The following is a 24993-nucleotide window of genomic DNA, read 5'->3' as shown; positions in this document are numbered from 1 at the left end:
GGGTCTCTCTAAAAAGGAGGGAGGGTCTGTCTGACTGGGTCTCTCTAAAAGGAGGGAGGGTCTGTCTGACTGGGTCTCTCTAAAAGGAGGGAGGGTCTGTCTGACTGGGTCTCTCTAAAAGGAGGGAGGGTCTGTCTGACTGGGTCTCTCTAAAAGGAGGGAGGGTCTGTCTGACTGGGTCTCTCTAAAAAGGAGGGAGGGTCTGTCTGACTGGGTCTCTCTAAAAAGGAGGGAGGGTCTGTCTGACTGGGTCTCTCTAAAAAGGGAGGGTCTGTCTGACTGGGTCTCTCTAAAAGGGAGGGTCTGTCTGACTGGGTCTCTAAAAAGGGAGGGAGGGTCTGTCTGACTGGGTCTCTCTAAAAGGGAGGGTCTGTCTGACTGGGTCTCTCTAAAAAGGAGGGAGGGTCTGTCTGACTGGGTCTCTCTAAAAGGGAGGGAGGGTCTGTCTGACTGGGTCTCTCTAAAAGGGAGGGAGGGTCTGTCTGACTGGGTCTCTCTAAAAGGAGGGAGGGTCTGTCTGACTGGGTCTCTGTAAAAAGGAGGGAGGGTCTGTCTGACTGGGTCTCTCTAAAAGGGAGGGTCTGTCTGACTGGGTCTCTCTAAAAGGGAGGGTCTGTCTGACTGGGTCTGACTGGGTCTCTCTAAAAGGGAGGGTCTGTCTGACTGGGTCTCTCTAAAAGAGAGGGAGGGTCTGTCTGACTGGGTCTCTCTAAAAGGGAGGGAGGGTCTGTCTGACTGGGTCTCTCTAAAAGGGAGGGTCTGTCTGACTGGGTCTCTCTAAAAGGGAGGGAGGGTCTGTCTGACTGGGTCTCTCTAAAAGGGAGGGAGGGTCTGTCTGACTGGGTCTCTCTAAAAGGGAGGGGGAGGGTCTGTCTGACTGGGTCTCTCTAAAAGGGAGGGTCTGTCTGACTGGGTCTCTCTAAATGGGAGGGTCTGTCTGACTGGGTCTCTCTAAAAGGGAGGGAGGGTCTGTCTGACTGGGTCTCTCTAAAAGGGAGGGTCTGTCTGACTGGGTCTCTCTAAAAGGGAGGGAGGGTCTGTCTGACTGGGTCTCTCTAAAAGGGAGGGTCTGTCTGACTGGGTCTCTCTAAAAGGGAGGGTCTGTCTGACTGGGTCTCTCTAAAAGAGAGGGAGGGTCTGTCTGACTGGGTCTCTCTAAAAGGGTCTGTCTGGGAGGGAGGGTCTGTCTGTCTGACTGGGTCTCTCTAAAAGGGAGGGAGGGTCTGTCTGACTGGGTCTCTCTAAAAGGGAGGGTCTGTCTGACTGGGTCTCTCTAAAAGGGAGGGTCTGTCTGACTGGGTCTCTCTAAAAGGGAGGGAGGGTCTGTCTGACTGGGTCTCTCTAAAAAAGGGAGGGTCTGTCTGACTGGGTCTCTAAAAGGGAGGGTCTGTCTGACTGGGTCTCTCTAAAAGGGAGGGAGGGTCTGTCTGACTGGGTCTCTCTAAAAGGGAGGGTCTGTCTGACTGGGTCTCTCTAAAAGGGAGGGTCTGTCTGACTGGGTCTCTCTAAAAGAGAGGGAGGGTCTGTCTGACTGGGTCTCTCTAAAAGGGAGGGAGGGTCTGTCTGACTGGGTCTCTCTAAAAGGGAGGGAGGGTCTGTCTGACTGGGTCTCTCTAAAAGGGAGGGAGGGTCTGTCTGACTGGGTCTCTCTAAAAGGGAGGGAGGGTCTGTCTGACTGGGTCTCTCTAAAAGGGAGGGTCTGGTCAGTAGATCAATTTTCTTAAATGTCACCCTATTTCCTATGTAAAGCACTACGTTAGACCAGGGCCCATAGTACTCTGGTCAACAGTAGTGCACTATATGAAATAGGGTGTAATTTGTGACTCCACCTCTGTCTGTCCTAAATTAGCCGAGGAACAGATTAGCCTGTTTGCTTATTGGAACAGAAAAGATTAGAGACGAGATAAGGAGAGTCTACACTTACAAACATGGAGTGGGTTGAAATGTGTGGGAGTTCAGTGTGTGTGTGTGTGCATGCATGTGTGTGTGCATGCATGTGTGTGTGCATGCATGTGTGTGTGCATGCATGTGTGTGTGCATGCATGTGTGCGTGCGTGAATGCAATGCATGTACTCAGTGTTTTCGGTGTGTATCACAAAGTCCACAGAGTGAAGGATCATGGGGGATTTAGCCTAAGTTTCCATTAGATCTAGAATGTGATAGTATGGAGGTATGCAGGGGGAACATAAACAAGGTCTTGTCAACCATGCTGGGGAACTGTATCACAGTTACCTACTGTTTTTGTTATAGGGAGTGGTGTTCAGCCATTGCCTTGGTTTTGAAGCTTTTCCAACTGGAACGGTGGTAGGTAGTAGTAGTAGTAATAATAGTAGCAGTAGTAGTAGTAGTAGCAATAGTAATAGTAGTAGTAGTGGTAATCGTAGTAGTAATAGTAGTCGTAGTGGTAGTAGTAGTAGTGGTAGTGGTAATAGTAGTACTAGTAGTAGTAGTAATAGTAGTAGTAATAGTAGTGGTAATAGTAGTGGTAATAGTAGTACTAGTAGTAGTAGTGGTAGTAGTAGTACGTAGTTGTAATAGTAGTAGTAATAGTAGGAGTAATATTAATAGTAGTAGTGGTAATAGTAGTAGTAGTAGTAGTAGTAATAGTAGTAATAGTAGTAGTAGTAGTGGTAATAGTAGTAATAGTAGTACTGGTGGTAGTAGTAGTCGTAGTAGTAATAGTAGTAGTAATATTAGTAGTAGTAATAGTAGTAGTAATAGTAATAGCAGTAGTAGTGGTCGTAGTAGTACTAGTAGTAGTAGTAGTAACAGTAGCAATAGTAGTCGTAATAGTAGTAGTAATAGCAGTAGTAGTGGTCGTAGTAGTAGTAGTAGTAATCGTAGTAATAGTAGTTGTAATAGTAGTAGTAATAGTAGGAGTAGTGGTAGTAGTAGTACTCATAGTAGTAGTACTAGTAGTCGTAGCAATAGTAATAGTAGCAATTGTAGTAGTAGTAGCAGTAGTAGTAGTATTAGTAGTAATAGTAGTAGTAGTAGTGGTAATAGTAGTGGTAGTAGTGGTAGGAGTAGCAGCAATATCAATAGTATTAGCAGTAGTATTAATAGTAGTAGTGGTAGTGGTAGTAGTAGTAGTAATAGCAGTAATAGTAGTAGTAGTATTAGTAGCAGTAGTGGTAGTAGTAGCAGTAGTAGTAATAGTAGTAGTAGTGGTAGTAGTAGTGGTAATAGTAGTAATAGTAGTAGTAGCGGTAGTGGTAGTAATGGTAGTAGTAGTGATGGTAGTAATAGTAGCAGTAGTAGTAATAGTAGTAGTAGTAGTAGTAGAGGTAGTAATATTAGTAATAGTAGTAGTAGTAATACTAGTAGTAGTAGTGGTAGTAGTAGTAATAGTAGAAGTAATAGTAGTAGTAATATTAATAGTAGTAATAGTAGTAATAGTAGTAGTAGTAGTGGTAATAGTAGTAATAGTAGTACTGGTGGTAGTAGTAGTCATAGTAGTAATAGTAGTAGAAATATTATTAGTAGTAGTAGTCATAATAGTAGTAGTAGTAGTAGTGGTAATAGTAGTAATAGTAGTATTAGTGGTAGTAGTCGTAATAGTTGCAGTAGTATTAATAGTACTAGTAGTTGTAATAGTACTAGTAGTAATAGTAGTTGTAGCGGTAATAGTAGTAATAGCGGTAGTAGTAATAGTAGTAGTCGTGGTAGTAGTAGTAGTAGTGGTAATGTTGTAGTGGTAGTAGTAATAGTAGTAATATTAGTAGTATTGGTAGTAGTAGTATTAGTAGTGGTAGTAGTAGTAGTAGCAGTAGTAGCAGTAGTAGTAACTGAATTCTTTGGGCATTCTGCAAGGTGTCGGGAAAATATTCCACAGGGATTTTGGTCCATGCTGACGCAGTTGCTCACACATACCCTCCCTCACACAGTTGCTGCAGATTGGACAGTTGTATGTTCATGCTGTGATCAGCCCGTTCCGTCTCATCCCAAAGATGCTCTATTGGGTTGGGGGCGGGCGACTGAGCAGGCCACTCAAGTCAACTGAACTAGCTCTCATGTTCCAGGCGATGTTTTTCCACTCTTCAATTGTCCAGTGTTGGTGATCGTGTGCCCAATGGAGCTGCTTCTTCTTGTTTTTAGCTGATAGGAGTGGAATCCGGTGTGGTCATCTGCTGCAATAGCCCATCCGTGACAAGGGTCAATGAGATGTGCGTTCCGAGATGATTTTCTTCACTTGACTCACTGTCTGTAGGAGCGATCAATTTTCGTGAACAGGGTGGTGTACCTAATAAACTGTCCGGTGAGTGTCCGTTTTCTAATGGCATCGGGTATTTATTTATATGTGTTAAAATAAAGAAAACGATATGGAGTCATTACACAGAAAGTCATCCAAGACTGTTTTTCTTTACATCCATTGTGAATGACAACAGTTACTCTCTCAATTACAAAAATCTTTCCAACAATTACCCTCGATAACCACCAAGCATCGGTGTGAAGTAGAACATTGTCATATCTCCACGTAGTTTGGCGAACAGGCGTGCGCGCAGTGGATGTGGTTTGATGTAGTCTACAATCAAAGTTACCTACTGTTTTATATCTATGAGTTCTGTGCTCCGCTCTTTTGCCACGTCCATATGGCAGAGGGAGACACATTCATAACTAAAGTGCAGAGTCCCTATAGATCAAATCAAATCAAATCAAATTTTATTTGTCACATACACATGGTTAGCAGATGTTAATGCGAGTGTAGCGAAATGCTTGTGCTTCTAGTTCCGACAATGCAGTAATAACGAGCAAGTAATCTAACTAACAATTCCAAAAAAAACTACTGTCATACACAGTGTAAGGGGATAAAGAATATGTACATAAGGATATATGAATGAGTGATGGTACAGAGCAGCATAGGCAAGATACAGTAGATGATATCGAGTACAGTATATACATATGAGATAAGTATGTAAACCAAGTGGCATAGTTAAAGTGGCTAGTGATACATGTATTACATAAGGATGCAGTCGATGATATAGAGTACAGTATCAACGTATGCATATGAGATGAACAATGTAGGGTAAGTAACATTATATAAGGTAGCATTGTTTAAAGTGGCTAGTGATATATTTACATCATTTCCCATCAATTCCCATGATTAAAGTGGCTGGAGTAGAGTCAGTGTCATTGACAGTGTGTTGGCAGTAGCCACTCAATGTTAGTGGTGGCTGTTTAACAGTCTGATGGCCTTGAGATAGAAGCTGTTTTTCAGTCTCTCGGTCCCAGCTTTGATGCACCTGTACTGACCTCGCCTTCTGGATGGCAGCGGGGTGAACAGGCAGTGGCTCGGGTGGTTGATGTCCTTGATGATCTTTATGGCCTTCCTGTAGCATCGGGTGGTGTAGGTGTCCTGGAGGGCAGGTAGTTTGCCCCGGTGATGCGTTGTGCAGACCTCACTACCCTCTGGAGAGCCTTACGGTTGAGGGCGGTGCAGTTGCCATACCAGGCGGTGATACAGCCCGCCAGGATGCTCTCGATTGTGCATCTGTAGAAGTTTGTGAGTGCTTTTGGTGACAAGCCGAATTTCTTCAGCCTCCTGAGGTTGAAGAGGCGCTGCTGCGCCTTCCTCACGATGCTGTCTGTGTGAGTGGACCAATTCAGTTTGTCTGTGATGTGTATGCCGAGGAACTTAAAACTTGCTACCCTCTCCACTACTGTTCCATCGATGTGGATGGGGGTGTTCCCTCTGCTGTTTCCTGAAGTCCACAATCATCTCCTTAGTTTTGTTGACGTTGAGTGTGAGGTTATTTTCCTGACACCACACTCCGAGGGCCCTCACCTCCTCCCTGTAGGCCGTCTCGTCGTTGTTGGTGATCAAGCCTACCACTGTTGTGTCGTCCGCAAACTTGATGATTGAGTTGGAGGCGTGCATGGCCACGCAGTCGTGGGTGAACAGGGAGTACAGGAGAGGGCTCAGAACGCACCCTTGTGGGGCCCCAGTGTTGAGGATCAGCGGGGAGGAGATGTTGTTGCCTACCCTCACCACCTGGGGGCGGCCCGTCAGGAAGTCCAGTACCCAGTTGCACAGGGCGGGGTCGAGACCCAGGGTCTCGAGCTTGATGACGAGCTTGGAGGGTACTATGGTGTTGAATGCCGAGCTGTAGTCGATGAACAGCATTCTCACATAGGTATTCCTCTTGTCCAGATGGGTTAGGGCAGTGTGCAGTGTGGTTGAGATTGCATCGTCTGTGGACCTATTTGGGCGGTAAGCAAATTGGAGTGGGTCAAGGGTGTCAGGTAGGGTGGAGGTGATATGGTCCTTGACTAGTCTCTCAAAGCACTTCATGATGACGGATGTGAGTGCTACGGGCGGTAGTCGTTTAGCTCAGTTACCTTAGCTTTCTTGGGAACAGGAACAATGGTGGCCCTCTTGAAGCATGTGGGAACAGCAGACTGGTATAGGGATTGATTGAATATGTCCGTAAACACACCGGCCAGCTGGTCTGCGCATGCTCTGAGGGCGCGGCTGGGGATGCCGTCTGGGCCTGCAGCCTTGCGAGGGTTAACACGTTTAAATGTCTTACTCACTTCGGCTGCAGTGAAGGAGAGACCGCATGCTTTCGTTGCAGGCCGTGTCAGTGGCACTGTATTGTCCTCAAAGCGGGCAAAAAAGTTATTTAGTCTGCCTGGGAGCAAGACATCCTGGTCCGTGACTGGGCTGGGTTTCTTCCTGTAGTCCGTGATTGACTGTAGACCCTGCCACATACCTCTTGTGTCTGAGCCGTTGAATTGAGATTCTACTTTGTCTCTGTACTGGCGCTTAGCTTGTTTGATAGCCTTGCGGAGGGAATAGCTGCACTGTTTGTATTCAGTCATGTTACCAGACACCTTGCCCTGATTAAAAGCAGTGGTTCGTGCCTTCAGTTTCACACGAATGCTGCCATCAATCCACGGTTTCTGGTTAGGGAATGTTTTAATCGTTGCTATGGGAACGACATCTTCAACGCACGTTCTAATGAACTCGCACACCGTATCAGCGTATTCGTCAATGTTGTTGTCTGACGCAATACGAAACATCTCCCAGTCCACGTGATGGAAGCAGTCTTGGAGTGTGGAGTCAGCTTGGTCGGACCAGCGTTGGACAGACCTCAGCGTGGGAGCTTCTTGTTTTAGTTTCTGTCTGTAGGCAGGGATCAACAAAATGGAGTCGTGGTCAGCTTTTCCGAAAGGGGGCGGGGCAGGGCCTTATATGCGTCGCGGAAGTTAGAGTAACAATGATCCAAGGTCTTTCCACCCCTGGTTGCGCAATCGATATGCTGATAAAATTTAGGGAGTCTTGTTTTCAGATTAGCCTTGTTAAAATCCCCAGCTACAATGAATGCAGCCTCCGGATAAATCGTTTCCAGTTTGCAGAGAGTTAAATAAAGTTCGTTCAGAGCCATCGATGTGTCTGCTTGGGGGGGATATATACGGCTGTGATTATAATCGAAGAGAATTCTCTTGGTAGATAATGCGGTCTACATTTGATTGTGAGGAATTCTAAATCAGGTGAACAGAAGGATTTGAGTTCCTGTATGTTTCTTTCATCACACCATGTCACGTTGGCCATAAGACATACGCCCCCGCCCGTCTTCTTACCAGAAAGATGTTTGTTTCTGTCGGCGCGATGCGTGGAGAAACCCGCTGGCTGCACCGCTTCGGATTGCGTCTCTCCAGTGAGCCATGTTTCCGTGAAGCAAAGAACGTTACAGTCTCTGATGTCCCTCTGGAATGCTACCCTTGCTCGGATTTCATCAACCTTGTTGTCAAGAGACTGGACATTGGCAAGAAGAATGCTAGGGAGTGGTGCACGATGTGCCCGTCTCCGGAGTCTGACCAGAAGACCGCTTCGTTTCCCTCTTTTTCTGAGTCGTTTTTTTTTTTTTTGGTCGCTGCATGTGATCCACTCGGTTACACTGGTTGTAAGGCAGAACACAGGATCCGCGTCGCGAAAAACATATTCTTGGTCGTACTGATGGTGAGTTGACGCTGATCTTATATTCAGTAGTTCTTCTCGGCTGTATGTAAAGAAACCTAAGATGACCTGGGGTACTAGTGTAAGAAATAACACGTAAAAAAACAAAAAACTGCATAGTTTCCTAGGAACGCGAAGCGAGGCGGCCATCTCTGTCGGCGCCGGAAGTACAAGGATGGAGCCCCATCTGTGCAAAATCCCACCATTCAATCCCATATGGAATCTGTTTTTCGTCAATATAGCCACGCAGCACAATATGCCGGTTCATGCTCGGGAATCGTGAGACAGAACAATATGTCCTCGTGTATAGCATCCCCCGACATGTAAATCAATGCATGGTCATGTTGGCCCTCACAGCTAGCACAGCTAGCACAGCTAACATCCAGCATAAACTGGGGATTATTATTATTATTTTTAACTTTACCCCCTTTTCTCCCCAATTTCGCATGGTATCCGAAAGCCATGCGTCCTCCGAAACACAACCCAACCAAGCCGCACTGCCTCTTGACACAGCGCGCATCCAACCCGAAAGCCAGCCGCACCAATGTGTCGGAGGAAACACCGTGCACCTGGCGACCTGGTTAGCGTGCACTGCGCCCGGCCCCTCACATGAGTCGCTTGTGCGCGATGAGACAAGGATATCCCTACAAAAACTTTCCCTAACCCAGACGACGCTAGGCCAACGGTCGCGGCTGGCTGCGACAGATCCTGAGCTCGAAGCCAGAGTCTCTGGTGGCACAGCTAGACCACTGCGCCACCCGGGAGGCCCAAGCTGAGGACTTTTTGAGTCGTTCAGTAAGAGCATAAATTCTTTGTTTAACATTGTTATCTGACAAAGGTATTGATGTGAATTTCTGTGCCTCTGCCTCCCCACACATTGTTTTCACCATATCTATTGCAGCTGGTAATGTCAAAGTCTCTGCAATAGTGTGTGGTTTCATAGCGTAGCAGGTTTAGCCATTCACCGTGGGAATGATTCAAGTGCAACGATCAAGTGCAGCCTTTCCCCATGGTCTAAGTGCGCTCTCTTGTTGAATATTAGATTTTAGATTTGAACAATTTTCATTACATTTTTTAAGGTTAACCACATTAAAAGGATTTTGAGATACAAAGACAATATGTGGTGCCTTCGGAAAGTATTCAGACCCCTTGACTTTTTCCACATCTAGTTACGTTACAGCCTTATTATAAAATTGATTAAATTAGTTTTTACGCACAATACCCCATAATGGCAAAGCAAAAACAGGTTTGTAGAAATATTTGCTAAGTAATTAAAAATAAAAACTGAAATATAACATTTCCATAAGTATTCAGACCCTTTACTCAGTACTTTGTTGAAGGACCTTTGGCAGGGATTACAGCATTGAGTCTTTTTGGGTATGACTCTACAAACTTGGCACACTTGTATTTGGGTAGTTTCTCCAATTCTTCTCTGCAGATCCTCGCATAGCAAATGGTCTGAATACTTATGTAAATAAGGTATTTCTGTTTTTTATTTTTAATAAATGTGCAAAAATGTCTAAAAAACCTGTTTTCGCTTTGTCATCGTGGGGTATTGTGTGTAGATTGCTGAAAAAAAATGTTATCAATATTAGAATGAGGCTGTAACGTAACAAAATGTGGAAGAAGTGAAGGGTTTTTTCAGGACTTTGCAAATTTTCCCGCGACCCCATTTTCATGTCAGTCGACCCCAAGTTTGGGAACCGCTGGTCCATGTAGAGGACGATCAATGCCAAACCAGAGGGAACGGTGTCTGTAGAAGAGTCTCCTGCCTCAGTAGCTGGTGAGAATGTGGAATGAGGACCACATCGTTAGGATATGGAGATTAGAATGGGGGGGGTGGGACTGTGTGTGTGTGTGTGCATGCATGTGTGTGCACGACTGCACATGTTTGTGTGTGCATATGTGTCTGTGTGTGTAAGGGAGAGTGAAATCAATAGAGCTTATGGAAGATAATGGTTCCAATGGTTTGAGTATGAAGCCCACACAGGCAACAGGGTTAGTCACTTTACCCCTACAGTACCTACATTTACATATTACCTCAATTTCCTCGACTAACCTGTACCCCGGCACATTGACTCGGTACCGGTACCCCTGTATATTACTTTTATTATTTATTTAGTTTTAAAAAATGTATTATTTTTTCTTACTTCATTGTTGGTTAAGGGCTTGTAAGTAAGCATTTCACTGTTGTATTCGGCGCATGTGACAAATTTAATTTGATTTGATTTGACTCCAGGCATCTTCATTTTGAAAAGATGTCTCTAATCCAGTATACATTCCTTAGTGGTGTTGTTGTAGTGTGGTAATTACTACTGACTAGCCCCGTGTTATCTCTGATGTCTTATAGGCAGTCAGAAGGGGCCTGGCTGTAAGATATGTTTTTAGGCCTTTAGGCTGTAATGTAATCATGTCTAGTCTAGTGGGACTCATGTGACTGACCCGACGGACCTAAAGCAACAGAAGCACAGCCATGTGAATAGAGTACATGTGGCATTTATCAACCTCATTCAGGCAGAAAAGAGATAGGAGAGAACAGTGTTTCCCCTATATCCCCTTTGTGATAGCAAATTCATCAGGGACCCCCTCGTTACCAGAACACAACTCGAGTGAGATAGAAATAGCATACAAGGAGTTTTACTATGACTCCGGCAGTGTATGGCCGGACAAACCAAGTCTTGCGCCCTGGGAAGGAACATTTTAAAGGCCCACCTCTTGGCATCTGAGCTAATTTTGCGGCTTTAAAGGTAATATCCTGCAATTCTACACATTTTGCCATGAGACAGAAAGAATAGTTTGCAGTTTTAAAACTTAATGTACAGTGCATTTATAAAAAATGTAAATACAAACTTTTGGGGGAATACAAGGAGTATTACGAGCCTCCCAGGCCCATGTTGCCCAGGGTTAAGAATATACATTGTAGATGAATAATATTAGATTCTATTGTATTACACCCTCTAAACTAGAGGTCGACCAATTATGATTTTTCAATGCCGATACCGATTATTGGAGGACCAAAAAAGTCGATACCGATTAATCTGCCGATTTTAAAAATATTTTTTTATTTGTAATAATGACAATTACAACAATACTGAATTAACACTTATTTTAACTTAATATAATACATCAATAAAATCTATTTAGCCTCAAATAAATAATGAAACATGTTCAATTTGGTTTAAATAATGCAAAAACAAAGTGTTGGAGAAGAAAGTAAAAGTGCAATATGTGCTATGTAAGAATGCTAACATTTAAGTTCCTTGCTCAGAACATGAGAACATATGAAAGCTGGTGGTTCCTTTTAACATGAGTCTTTAATATTCCCAGGTAAGACGTTTTGGGTTGTAGTTATTATAGGAATTATAGGACTATTTCCCTCTATACCATTTGTATTTCATTAACCTTTGACTAAGTCATAAAGTCATAAAAAGTCATAAACAGCGCAATGCTTGACGCACAAGGAAGAGCTGCTGACAAAATGCACAAAAGTGCTGTTTGAATGAATGTTTACGTGCCCGCTTCTACCTACCACCGCTCAGTAAGATACTTAGATACTTGTATGCTTGTATGCTCAGTCAGATTATATGCAACGCAGGACATGCTAGATAATATCTAGTAATATCATCAACCATGTGTAGAGTATGATTGATTGTTTTTTATAATATTTATAAGTTTAATGCTAGCTAGCAACTTACGTTGGCTTACTTAATTCTCGTAACAGGCAGTCAGTCTCCTTGTGGAGTCATTGAAAATAAGAATGTTTTCTTAACTGACTTGCCTACTTAAATAAAGGTATAAACATTTTTTATTTTAAAATAAATAAATCGGCAAATCGGCGCCCAAAAATACCGATTTCCAATTGTTATGAAAACTTGAAATCGGCCCTAATTAATCGTCCATTCCGATTAATCGGTCGACCTCTACTCTAAACTTATTCCACTGATCCCTTGGTCCAAATTCATTAAATCTGTAGGTTTTTATTTATTTAATAATGATTTATTACAAAAAAACACAAGGAAGGGGTAACATTAAAGTATTAGAACACGAAGGACAAACACTACAGCATCAAGACACTATCATACATGTATCAGTCTTTCTGCAACAGATCCATCCTTATGTGTGCATGATACTGATAGTGATATAAAATATATATCATAGTTTCCTTTTTCATGATCACAAGCTTGTGAAACCTGAACCCTCCAAGATCCCCCCACAGTTCCCCAATAGCTGTCCCTCAACCATTTGAGACCACTCCCACAGTCCCCCCTGGAAGAAAAACTACAATTAATTCTGTTCCCCACCCCCAAGAACCCCCCAATGCACCAACAACCAAGAGAATGAACTAAAGAGAAAAAAGGAAAAGACAGAAGAAAACAGTAAACAACAATGCAAAAAAATTAAAATAAAACATGTAAAACAAAGGACATCAAGGACAACTAAAATCATAACAGCAATGCCAACTTTATATGTTTGTGTGCATGTCTGGCACTATTACATGTATGTGTGTGTTCTTGTATGTGTTTATTTGAATGAGAGCATGTGTACAAACACCTGCACTGCATCAGCCTCGGGCAGACCGGCATTAGTTGTAAAAACACTGCCACTTAGTGTCACTCAAAAGTACTTTTATTAAATGAAATATGTTGTTAGTAATATTAATTCAAAGAACATTAAATGTCAAATAAAATAAAAAATCTGATCTGTCCGTGGACCCCCTGCAGTCCCTCCTCACCAGGGATTCTCAGTCCCTCCTCACCAAGGATTCTCAGTCCCTCCTCACCAGGGATTCTCAGTCCCTCCTCACCAAGGATTCTCAGTCCCTCCTCACCAGGGATTCTCAGTCCCTCCTCACCAAGGATTCTCAGTCCCTCCTCACCAGGGATTCTCAGTCCCTCCTCACCAGGGATTCTCAGTACCTCCTCAGTACATCCTCAGACCCCAGTTTAAGAACCCTTTGGCTAGAGTATCTGTCTGTCTGTCAATCTCTTTCAAAATCACAGGAGTACTGTATGATTTAAATAAACCTTATTTATAGCTTGTTATGTGTGAGATTAGATTTCTCTGTCCATGTTTACTCTATGAGAAACTATTTGATGTATGAGAAGAAATATATCCTAGATCAGAAGATTGTAGACATTGCTTGTTTTGATAAGAGATTTCATACAGTACATTGCTTGTTTGATAAGTGATTTCGTACAGTACATTGCTTGTTTTGATAAGAGATTTCATACAGTACATTGCTTGTTTTGATAAGAGATTTCATACAGTACATTGCTTGTTTTGATAAGAGATTTCATACAGTACATTGCTTGTTTTGATAAGTGATTTTGTACAGTACATTGCTTGTTTTGATAAGTGATTTTGTACAGTACATTGCTTGTTTTGATAAGTGATTTCGTACAGTACATTGCTTGTTTTGATAAGTGATTTCGTACAGTACATTGCTTGTTTTGATCAGTGATTTCTTACAGTACAACATTACTTGTTTTGATAAGTGATTTCGTACAGTACATTGCTTGTTTTGATAAGTGATTTCGTACAGTACATTGCTTGTTTTGTGTGATTTCGTACAATAATTACATTAATACCATTACAAGTACACCTGACCTAGACCTTGTTCAAAACTAACATCAGTGAACATTCTAAGGTAGTCTAGAATGTTAATATTCCTGTTGCTTCCATCTCCTGTTCTACTCACTAGAATACTGTCTCCCCTCCTTGTGGCACGGGGTGCTGTTGCCATGGTACCCAGAGGGGTATTGATGTGGTGTTTGACAAAGGGTTTAATGTCCGTGTCCCGGTGTAATGTTCCAGGAACATAGAGTCCCTTCCTTTCCCCTGAAGAAAAGAGAGCTAGAGCACTGAGCTCTATTAGAGGGCTGGTCACACTTTCTAATGTTAGACTAAATAATAACAACCAGGTCCATCTGCTACTGTACTGTAAAGGCAGCTTGGTGGTTTCACACCTGTTGGTGTTCCACAATACATGTACATAGAGAAATGCTGTGGAGAGAGGGACAAGCCAGAGAGAGAGAGGGACAAGCCAGAGAGAGACAAGCCAGAGAGAGAGAGGGACAAGCCAGAGAGAGAGAGGGACAAACCAGAGAGAGAGAGGGACAAGCCAGAGAGAGAGAGGAACAAGCCAGAGAGAGAGAGGGACAAGCCAGAGAGAGAGAGAGACAAGCCAGAGCGAGAGAGGGACAAGCCAGAGAGAGAGAGAGGGACAAGCCAGAGAGAGACAAGCCAGAGAGAGAGGGACAAGCCAGAGAGAGACAAGCCAGAGAGAGAGACAAGCCAGAGAGAGACAAGCCAGAGAGAGAGATAATGGAAAAGGCATAGAGAAGAAGAGAGAGGACAAGCCATCCTGGTCCAGAGAGATGCAGGTCCAGGGACAAGCCAGAGAGAGAGATCCTGGTCCAGGACAAGCCAGTCTGAGAGACAAGACATCCTGGTCCAGAGACAAGCCAGAGAGAGAGATAATGGAAAAGGCATAGAGAAGAAGAGATAGTCTGATACTGTACTATAGACATCCTGGTCCAGTCTGATACTGTACTATAGACATGCAGGTCCAGTCTGATACTGTACTATAGACATCCCGGTCCAGTCTGATACTGTACTATAGACATCCTGGTCCAGTCTGTTACTGTACTATAGACATCCTGGTCCAGTCTGATACTGTACTATAGACATCCTGGTCCAGTCTGATACTGTACTATAGACATCCTGGTCCAGTCTGATACTGTACTATAGACATCCTGGTCCAGTCTGATACTGTACTATAGACATCCTGGTCCAGTCTGATACTGTACTATAGACATCCTGGTCCAGTCTGATACTGTACTATAGACATCCTTTATTTTTCCAACCTGTTGATGTTCAACTCAGTAATAGCCTTTTTAGGTAGGGTGTGATCTTCTAGACAACAGTGTTTATAGGCCTCAAGACTGAGATGAGAAAGGAAATGGAGAGTGGGAGAAATGAATAGAAAGTGAGGGAGATAAAGGAGGAAGATATCCCTGAAGCATAAGGACACTCTTCTATTCATCCTTTGTCCTCTGCCTTAACCCCTGTTTACTCTCTCTCTCTCTCTCTCTCTCTCTCTATCTCTCTCCCTCTCTCTCTCTCTGTCTCTCTCTCTCTCTCGGTCTTTCTCTCTGTCTTTCTCTCTGTCTCTGTCTCTATCTGTCTCCCGCTCTATCTGTCTCTCGCTCTCTCTTTCTCTGTTTATCTCTCTCTCGCTGTCTCTCTCTCACTCTCTTTTCTCTCCCTCTCCCCAGGGAAGGGATTGCGTTGCAAGGGGACCTAATTTCTGCAGCCTATGGCAATCCTTCCTTTTCTCTGTTGAAGTCTCTATAGAAGACCGACCATGAGACCGTCTCAGACAGGATATCCTAATCTATCAGGAACAGTGAGGCTAATGGAGGTTCCCTTTCTAAGTAGGCTACATTACAACACCTGCCAGGAGGTCTGGACCTTTGTGGCGCAGAAGATAGTGCACCCAGCCCTGCTGAAGATGCCACCCTAACACCTTCCTCCTCATGAATGTTTCCTCCATCTCCCCCACAAGACTGTGTCAGTCCCAGCATTTAGCTGATGCTATGCAGCCAGCCTGGCAGCCATTGCCGTAGGAAGTGAACACAATAGAGAGCTAAGACCTAAAGGAAGGAACACTCAGTGAAACATCAGCTCTGAGGATTAGACTGAGCTTTAGCAGTCTGTGGTCTGTGGTGATGGTGTAGGGGGGTTGGGATTAGACTGAGTTTTAGAAGTCTGTTGTCTGTGGTGATGGTGTAGGGGGGTTGGGATTAGACTGAGCTTTAGCAGTCTGGTCTGTGGTGATGGTGTAGGGGGTTTGGGATTAGACTGAATTTTAGCAGTCTGGTCTGTGGTGATGGTGTAGGGGGTTGGGATTAGACTGAGTTTTAACAGTCTGTTGTCTGTGGTGATGGTGTAGGGGGTTGGGATTAGACTGAGTTTTAACAGTCTGTTGTCTGTGGTGATGGTGTAGGGGGTTGGGATTAGACTGAGCTTTAGCAGTCTGGTCTGTGGTGATGGTGTAGGGGGTTGGGATTAGACTGAATTTTAGCAGTCTGGTCTGTGGTGATGGTGTAGGGGGTTGGGATTAGACTGAGTTTTAGCAGTCTGTGGTGATGGTGTAGGGGGTTGGGATTAGACTGAGTTTTAGCAGTCTGTGGTGATGGTGTAGGGGTTGGGGTTAGACTGAGTTTTAGCAGTCTGTGGTGATGGTGTAGGGGTTGGGGTTAGACTGAGTTTTAGCAGTCTGTGGTGATGGTGTAGGGGTTGGGGTTAGACTGAGTTTTAACAGTCTGTTGTCTGTGGTGATGGTGTAGGGGGTTGGGATTAGACTGAGCTTTAGCAGTCTGGTCTGTGGTGATGGTGTAGGGGTTGGGATTAGACTGAGTTTTAACGGTCTGTTGTCTGTAGTGATGGTGTAGGGGGTTGGGATTAGACTGAGTTTTAGCAGTCTGTGGTGATGGTGTAGGGGTTGGGATTAGACTGAGTTTTAACAGTCTGTTGTCTGTGGTGATGGTGTAGGGGTTGGAGTTAGACTGAGTTTTAAACAGTCTGTTGTCTGTGGTGATGGTGTAGGTTGGTTGGGGTTAGACTGAGTTTTAACAGTCTGTTGTCTGTGGTGATGGTGTAGGGGGGTTGGAGTTAGACTGAGTTTAAACAGTCTGTTGTCTGTGGTGATGGTGTAGGTTGGTTGGGGTTAGACTGAGTTTTAACAGTCTGTTGTCTGTGGTGATGGTGTAGGACTTCTCAGACTGAGATCTTCTTGATATTTAAAGCTTGGCTAAATTAATGGCATTTTTGCATGTGATGTCAGTGTGAAGAAGTCATTGTTTTCACATTTCACGTTGTGTTTCTTACAGGATGTGTAGAATGCATTGAGTGCACTTTATTTGCTGTTTAGCTCCTCTGCAGACTGCCTCGGGTGTGTGTGTCTCATCCAGCCATCTGATTAGTGGTTTATTTTGCCTGACATGAGTGGTTTCAGTGTGTGAGGGAGGTGAATGTTTACTCTGCAGGGAGAGATGTGTTTGCCAGACACTGTTTTTTGGAGAGGTGGGAGACTCACACAAACACACCATATGGTTTAACACCAATCATTTGTTGAAACAGCATGGTCTTATTGAGGTCACGGTTATGTCTGGTAGTGACTGGTTTTGTGTCTGGGGTTGGATAGTAAGGAGAGTAGACTAGGCCTACTAGGCTTGTGGTTAGGCTAATCATTTAACAGCTTAGGGTGGGAGAGCACTAAAGTGGCCATCCAAGATTGTGTGTACTTAACCTATTATAATGTAACCTAGAGTTAAATATTAAGAACTGTGGTAGTTTCCACCAGGCAGTGTAGTGGGTACATAAAACCATTCAAGAGCAACAGAAAAATAACTATTAACTGTGGACTTGAATCAAGGTGTACCTAAATCACCTCAAAGTCCATTGATTATAAGCCCTGTTAAAGGAGGACCAGGTGGTTGTTAGGGTATGGTTACCATAGGGTATGGTTACCCCCCCTCTCTCTAGCCTCTCTCTTAGCTGAAGACACAGTAGAGGTGATATGTGATAGCCTGACAGGCAGAACCTGTGGTCGCTTCTGTGGGACTAATGACATTCCGTGGTCACTCCCAGTATTAATGGAATGCTGTAGTCCATCCCAGTATTAATGGAATACTGTAGCCCATCCCAGTACTAATGGAATGCTGTAGTCCATCCCAGTATTAATGGAATACTGTAGCCCATCCCAGTATTAATGGAATGCTGTAGTCGATCCCAGTATTAATGGAATACTGTAGTCCATCCCAGTATTAATGGAATACTGTAGCCCATCCCAGTACTAATGGAATGCTGTAGTCCATCCCAGTACTAATGGAATGCTGTAGTCCATCCCAGTATTAATGGAATACTGTAGCCCATCCCAGTATTAATGGAATGCTGTAGTCCATCCCAGTATTAATGGAATACTGTAGTCCATCCCAGTATTAATGGAATACTGTAGTCCATCCCAGTATTAATGGAATCCTGTAGTCCATCCCAGTATTAATGGAATGCTGTAGCCCATCCCAGTACTAATGGAATGCTGTAGTCCATCCCAGTATTAATGGAATCCTGTAGTCCATCCCAGTATTAATGGAATGCTGTAGTCCATCCCAGTATTAATGGAATACTGTAGCCCATCCCAGTACTAATGGAATGCTGTAGTCCATCCCAGTATTAATGGAATCCTGTAGTCCATCCCAGTATTAATGGAATCCTGTAGTCCATCCCAGTATTAATGGAATACTGTAGCCCATCCCAGTACTAATGGAATGCTGTAGTCCATCCCAGTATTAATGGAATCCTGTAGTCCATCCCAGTATTAATGGAATCCTGTAGTCCATCCCAGTATTAATGGAATGCTGTAGTCCATCCCAGTATTAATGGAATGCTGTAGTCCATCCCAGTATTAATGGAATCCTGTAGTCCATCCCAGTATTAATGGAATCCTGTAGTCCATCCCAGTATTAACCTTTATTTTACTAGGCAAGTCAGTTAAGAACAAATTCTTATTTTCAATGACTGCCTGTTCAAGGGCAGAACAACAGATTTTGTACCTTGTCAGCTCGGGGATTTGAACTTGCAACCTTTCGGTTACTAGTCCAATGCTCTAACCACTAGGCTACACTGCCGCCCCATTAATGGCATGCTGTAGTCCATCCCAGTATTAATGGAATACTGTAGTCCATCCCAGTATTAATGGAATGCTGTAGTTCATCCCAGTATTAATGGAATGCTGTAGTCCATCCCAATATTAATGGAATACTGTAGTCCATCCCAGTACTAATGGAATACTGTAGTCCATCCCACTATTAATGGAATACTGTAGTCCATCCCAGTATTAATGGAATGCTGTAGCCCATCCCAGTATTAATGGAATACTGTAGTCCATCCCAGTATTAATGGAATGCTGTAGTCCATCCCAATATTAATGGAATACTGTAGTCCATCCCACTATTAATGGAATACTGTAGTCCATCCCAGTATTAATGGAATGCTGTAGCCCATCCCAGTATTAATGGAATACTGTAGTCCATCCCAGTATTAATGGAATGCTGTAGTCCATCCCAGTATTAATGGAATACTGTAGTCCATCCCAGTATTAATGGAATACTGTAGTCCATCCCAGTATTAATGGAATACTGTAGTCCATCCCAGTATTAATGGAATGCTGTAGTCCATCCCAGTATTAATGGAATACTGTAGTCCATCCCAGTATTAATGGAATACTGTAGTCCATCCCAGTATTAATGGAATGCTGTAGTCCATCCCAGTATTAATGGAATGCTGTAGTCCATCCCAGTATTAATGGAATTCTGTAGTCCATCCCAGTATTAATGGAATACTGTAGTCCATCCCAGTATTAATGGAATACTGTAGTCCATCCCAGTATTAATGGAATGCTGTAGCCCATCCCAGTATTAATGGAATACTGTAGTCCATCCCAGTATTAATGGAATGCTGTAGTCCATCCCAGTATTAATGGAATGCTGTAGCCCATCCCAGTATTAATGGAATACTGTAGTCCATCCCAGTATTAATGGAATGCTGTAGTCCATCCCAGTATTAATGGAATACTGTAGTCCATCCCAGTATTAATGGAATACTGTAGTCCATCCCAGACGACACCATTCTGTATTCTTCTGGCCCTTCTTTGGACACTGTGTTAACTAACCTCTAGACGAGCTTCAATGCCATACAACTCTCCTTCTGTGGCCTCCAATTGCTCTTAAATACAAGTAAAACTAAATGCATGCTCTTCAACCGATCGCTGCCTGCACCTGCCCGCCTCTCCAACATCACTACTCTGGACGGTTCTGACTTAGAATATGTGGACAACTACAAATACCTAGGTGTCTGGTTAGACTGTAAACTCTCCTTCCAGACTCACATCAAACATCTCCAATCCAAAGTTAAATCTAGAATTGGCTTCCTATTTCGCAACAAAGCATCCTTCACTCATGCTGCCAATTGAATGCAGTCTATCACAGTGCAATCCGTTTTGTCACCAAAGCCCCATATACTACCCACCACTGCGACCTGTACGCTCTCGTTGGCTGGCCCTCGCTTCATAGTCGTCGCCAAACCCACTGGCTCCAGGTCATCTACAAGACCCTGCTAGGTAAAGTCCCCCCTTATCTTAGCTCGCTGGTCACCATAGCAGCACCCACCTGTAGCACGCACTCCAGCAGGTATATCTCTCTGGTCACCCCCAAAACCAATTCTTCCTTTGGCCGCCTCTCCTTCCAGTTCTCTGCTGCCAATGACTGAAAAGAACTACAAAAATCTCTGAAACTGGAAACACTTATCTCCCTCACTAGCTTTAGCACCAGCTGTCAGAGCAGCTCACAGATTACTTCACCTGTACATAGCCCATCTATAATTTAGCCCAAACAACTACCTCTCCCCCTACTGTATTTATTTATTTTGCTCCTTTGCACCCCATTATTTCTATCTCTACCTTGCACATTCTTTCACTGCAAATCTACCATTCCAGTGTTTTACTTGCTATATTGTATTTACTTTGACACCATGGCCTTTTTTTGCCTTTACCTCCCTTATCTCACCTCATTTGCTCACATTGTATATAGACTTATTTTTCTACTGTATTATTGACTGTATGTTTGTTTTACTCCATGTGTCACTCTGTGTCATTGTATGTGTCGAACTGCTTTGCTTTATCTTGGCCAGGTCGCAATTGTAAATGAGAACTTGTTCTCAACTTGCCTACCTGGTTAAATAAAGGCTAAATAAATAAAATAAAATAAATTAATGGAATGCTGTAGTCCATCCCAGTATTTTATTTTTTTAAATATATTTTTACTTATCCGTTATTTTACCAGGTAAGTTGACTGAGAACACATTCTCATTTACAGCAACGACCTGGGGAAAAGTTACAGGGGAGAGGAGGGGGATGAATGAGCCAATTGTAAACTATTAATGGAATACTGTAGTCCATCCCAGTATTAATAGAATTCTCTAGTCCATCCCAGTATTAATGGAATTCTCTAGTCCATCCCAGTATTAATGGAATACTGTAGTCCATCCCAGTATTAATGGAATGCTGTAGTCCATCCCAGTATTAATGGAATTCTCTAGTCCATCCCAGTATTAATGGAATACTGTAGTCCATCCCAGTATTAATGGAATACTGTAGTCCATCCCAGTATTAATGGAATGCTGTAGTCCATCCCAGTATTAATGGAATGCTGTAGTCCATCCCAGTATTAATGGAATGCTGTAGTCCATCCCAGTATTAATGGAATGCTGTAGTCCATCCCAGTATTAATGGAATGCTGTAGTCCATCCCAGTATTAATGGAATTCAAATGGAAGTCAGGTCTACAATATTCACTGGAACACCCGCATTATCAACTAATTAATCTTGGTCATGACATTAATATTTTTACTGGAAAAAGGATATAGACCACAAAGTAAAAGTTGCAAACAGATGTTGGTGTAACCAAGTGTTTGTTACAATAGTCTATCCAAGGTGTGTGTTGCTGGTGATCTGCCTAATTAAGGTGTGTGTTTTACACCAGTCTAACAATGTATATGTGTGTGTGTGTGTGCGTGCGTGTGTGCGTTTGCGTGCGCGTTTGCGTGCGTGTTCCAGGTGACCTGTCCCCAGTGCAGATGTCTCCAGTGGCCCAGTCTCAGTTCCTCCCTCTAGCCGAGGTCCTCTGCTGTGTCATCTCTGACATGAACTCCTCCAATATCACCGTCAACCAGGAAGCCCTCATCAGTCACATGACCAAGGCTCACCCAGGTAACTTATACAGATGTATAGGGAGAGCTTCATATCCTTACATACATTCAACCACAGGTGCTCCTGCAATAGAGTAATTGTAGGTGTCAAAAAGGGGAGAATTATATCTAGTGTACTAATGCTTAACGTGCAGTTTTAAGTCTGACTGTAAACTAGTCGAACCCATCTGCCGATATGCAGTAACTTCTATGAGATTTATAGGAGATAAACTGTATTAACTAATGAGGCTGATCTTCTCTCTCTCTTCCTGCCAGGTATGACCATCCCTACTCAGGACATCCTGTACAACGCTCTGGGCTCATTGATCAAAGAGAGGAAGATCTACCACACAGGAGAGGGCTATTTCATTGTCACTCCTCAGACCTACTTTATCACCAACAGCCTGGTGAGAGAGAAGAGCTGGTGGACCTCAGGGTCTGGAGACAATGAGCTGCCATCCCCTCCCCCCATCACCTACCTGCTCAGTAATGACACCCTGGAGAGCCACTCACAGCCCCCTCTGGTGGCCCACTGCAAGTCCTGCAGCTGCTTTGCCCCTGCCCAGAACGTGACCAATCCTGCTACTACGGCCACTACAGCCACCACGGTTCCTCCATCCCTCCCAGACCAGCACTCGGTTTCTGTTTCTATTAGCGAGTGCACAGGGAAGAGTCTAAAGTGGTCCCGGGACCACAAGCCTCAAGTCCAGCACCAGTCGACCTCGACGGCCGCAGACTACCAGGCTAGCGAGGTCAGCAAGACCACTACGGCTACCGCCGCCAGCAGCAAGGGCAAACCGGGGAGGAGGTTTGGCCTCAGCCTCTTCAGGAGGAACGGAGGGAAGAAGGAGAAAGTGAAGAAAGAATATGCCTCGTTCTCGGGTCAGTTCCCTCCGGAGGAGTGGCCGGTGAGAGACGAGGAGGATCTGAACAATCTGCCCAGAGACCTGGAGCACGCTATCATCAGACGCATCAACCCTGAGCTCACTGTGGACAACCTGACACGCCACACTGTACTAATGAAGAAACTGGGGGAGAGAGGAGGGGAGAAAGGGACGGAAACAGAAAGACGAGGGGAAAGAGGGGTGGAAAGGGATAAAGGTTTGGACAAGGGGGACAGGGTAGACAGAGGAGACAAGGTGGTGGACAAGGGCATGTCCACTGAGATCCTGACCAGCTCCAAGCCCAGACAACAACACTCCTCCCGGCCCGTACTCGGAGCAGGGGCTGGGGGCAGGAGATCTACTTCCAAGGCCTCTCGCAGCAAGAGAACGCATTCCTCCGGGGAGAAACAGAAAGACAGGTTGAAGACTAAGGCCCCAGTGTGTGTGGATGTGGACCCAGATAGGGAGGAGCTGGTCCCCTCTCGCCTCAGACCTGAGGTCCCTGTCCATGAACCGGACCATAGAGAGGAGCCAGGAGCGGTGGAGGGGAAAAGCCTCTATAAGAAACGCATTGACAACCCCTTTGAGGGTCAACCACCTGGGAAAGATACAACCCCAACCCAGACTGTGGCCCCTAGCATGACCCACAAAGAACAGAGGAGGAGAGAGGGAAAGGAAGCGAAGGAGGGGAAAGAGAGGAAGACATCAGGAGGAGGCAGGAGAGAACGAGTGGGACACCGCTCCAAATCCTGGGACCCGCACAAAGCCAAAGTGACCGCTGATGACACAGAGCATGCTGGAAAGTCTCGTACAACCGAGGACAGGTCATGTGACCGTCTCCACGAGAGGGGGTTCACCACTGACCCCCTCCTCCTGCACCCCTCTGATACCAAACCCCCCAGAGAATTACCGTCAGACTATAGCTCGGCATACCCCCAGAGCAGCACCCTAAGGATAGACGACAAGGTTAGATATCAGAGGGAGAGAAAGAACAGAGGGAGGGACAGCAGGGAGGGAGGGAAGGAGAAGGAGAAGGAGGGAAAGCATAGAACGACACAGCAAGCAGAATATGGCAGTACAACGGACCATAGACACCCAGCAATAACAAGCCAAACCCTAGACTCTGATCCCAACCTCCCTAGTACCCACCTCTATGACCCAGTCCCTGCCCATCCGTGCGACCCGGCCGTGCCCTGGCCAAAGCCTGCTGTGCATCGCAGGCACTCCTTCAAACACACAGACACACAGGGAGACCTAACCCACAGGCCTGACCTGCTCTCCTCTCACCAACAGGCTTTCAGTACCACCCCCAACCAGCATGGTCTAGTACACAGCAGTGGTGGCAGTAGAGAGCACAGGAGTCCAGGTCATGAGCATGGGGACATTGATGGGTTAATGGTGGAGAGTAATGGCTTTATGATAGAGAGTGATGAGTTTATAGAAGATGACCACAGGCATTACCAGAGAGCAGAGGAAGAAGATGAGGATGCCTGTAGTTCTCTTTATCAGAGTGAGGAGGGAGTCATTGACAACAGAGAGATCTATCAAACACGAATGTCTCACTATCATGACTCTCAGTCCCTCTACCATGATCCTCAGACCAGATACCAAGACACTCACTTCGACCACCAAGACCCTACTCACTTCCACGACCAATGTCACTCCTCTTACCATGAGCCCCAACCCCACTTCCCTGACCCCCAATCTCTCCAAGGAGACTGGGATAGCACTTATGCGGAGGAGCACTCTTCTACCATCCACCAATACCCCTCTCTGTCCCCTCACAGCCCCCACGGACAGGGGAAGGAGAGGTGCGTCAGAGTGAGCCGCTCTACCCTTAGCCACCTCAGCCAGACGTCACCAGGGACCCACAGTGATCCCAGCCCCAGGCGAGGAGCCCCGATCCTTGGGGAGCGACGGCAGGACGCCAGCCTCTCCCTGGATGGTTTGGAGCATGCTGGGGTGGCAGACAGCAGCATATTTGACTACTGCCAGACCAGCGAGGTGGAGTCTGACGCTGAGACCCTCCATAAGTCAGCAGACGAGGGGGACGGGGAGTCGGCTCACTGGGGTTGCAGAGTAGAGGAAGACGGGGACGAAAAGGGGGGCTGTGATACCCTGAGGGAGAGAGGAGGCCTTCAGAGCTCAAGTATCAGTCTGGGCATGTCCAGTGGAGCCGGAGGGGGAAAGATGATGGGGGAGGCAGGGGAGAGTCAGAGCAACACGGGAGACAGCGGGATAGACTCGCCCTGGTGAGTTTCTTTCTATTAATCATCATCGAACATTAATGGATTGCAGTTATAACACTTTTAACAAAAGGTCTCATTATATTTTGTGAAGTGAT

The 24993-nt window shown here is 44.9% G+C and overlaps 1 protein-coding gene across 1 annotated transcript in view; it reads left to right on the top strand.

Moving 5' to 3' along the window:
• The window catches only part of LOC112235922 (storkhead-box protein 1), a 59659-nt gene that overhangs the window by 31702 nt on the left and 2964 nt on the right, over positions 1-24993 (top strand). Inside the window, exons 2-3 of the mRNA XM_042299033.1 lie at positions 21635-21787; positions 22042-24901. Coding sequence (XP_042154967.1) covers positions 21635-21787; positions 22042-24901 — 3013 coding nt within the window. The remainder of the gene's footprint in view (positions 1-21634; positions 21788-22041; positions 24902-24993) is intronic.

Source organism: Oncorhynchus tshawytscha, linkage group LG16 (genome assembly GCF_018296145.1).
Source record: "Oncorhynchus tshawytscha isolate Ot180627B linkage group LG16, Otsh_v2.0, whole genome shotgun sequence".
Classification (NCBI taxonomy): domain Eukaryota; kingdom Metazoa; phylum Chordata; class Actinopteri; order Salmoniformes; family Salmonidae; genus Oncorhynchus; species Oncorhynchus tshawytscha.
This window is presented reverse-complemented; position numbering and strand designations above follow the sequence as displayed.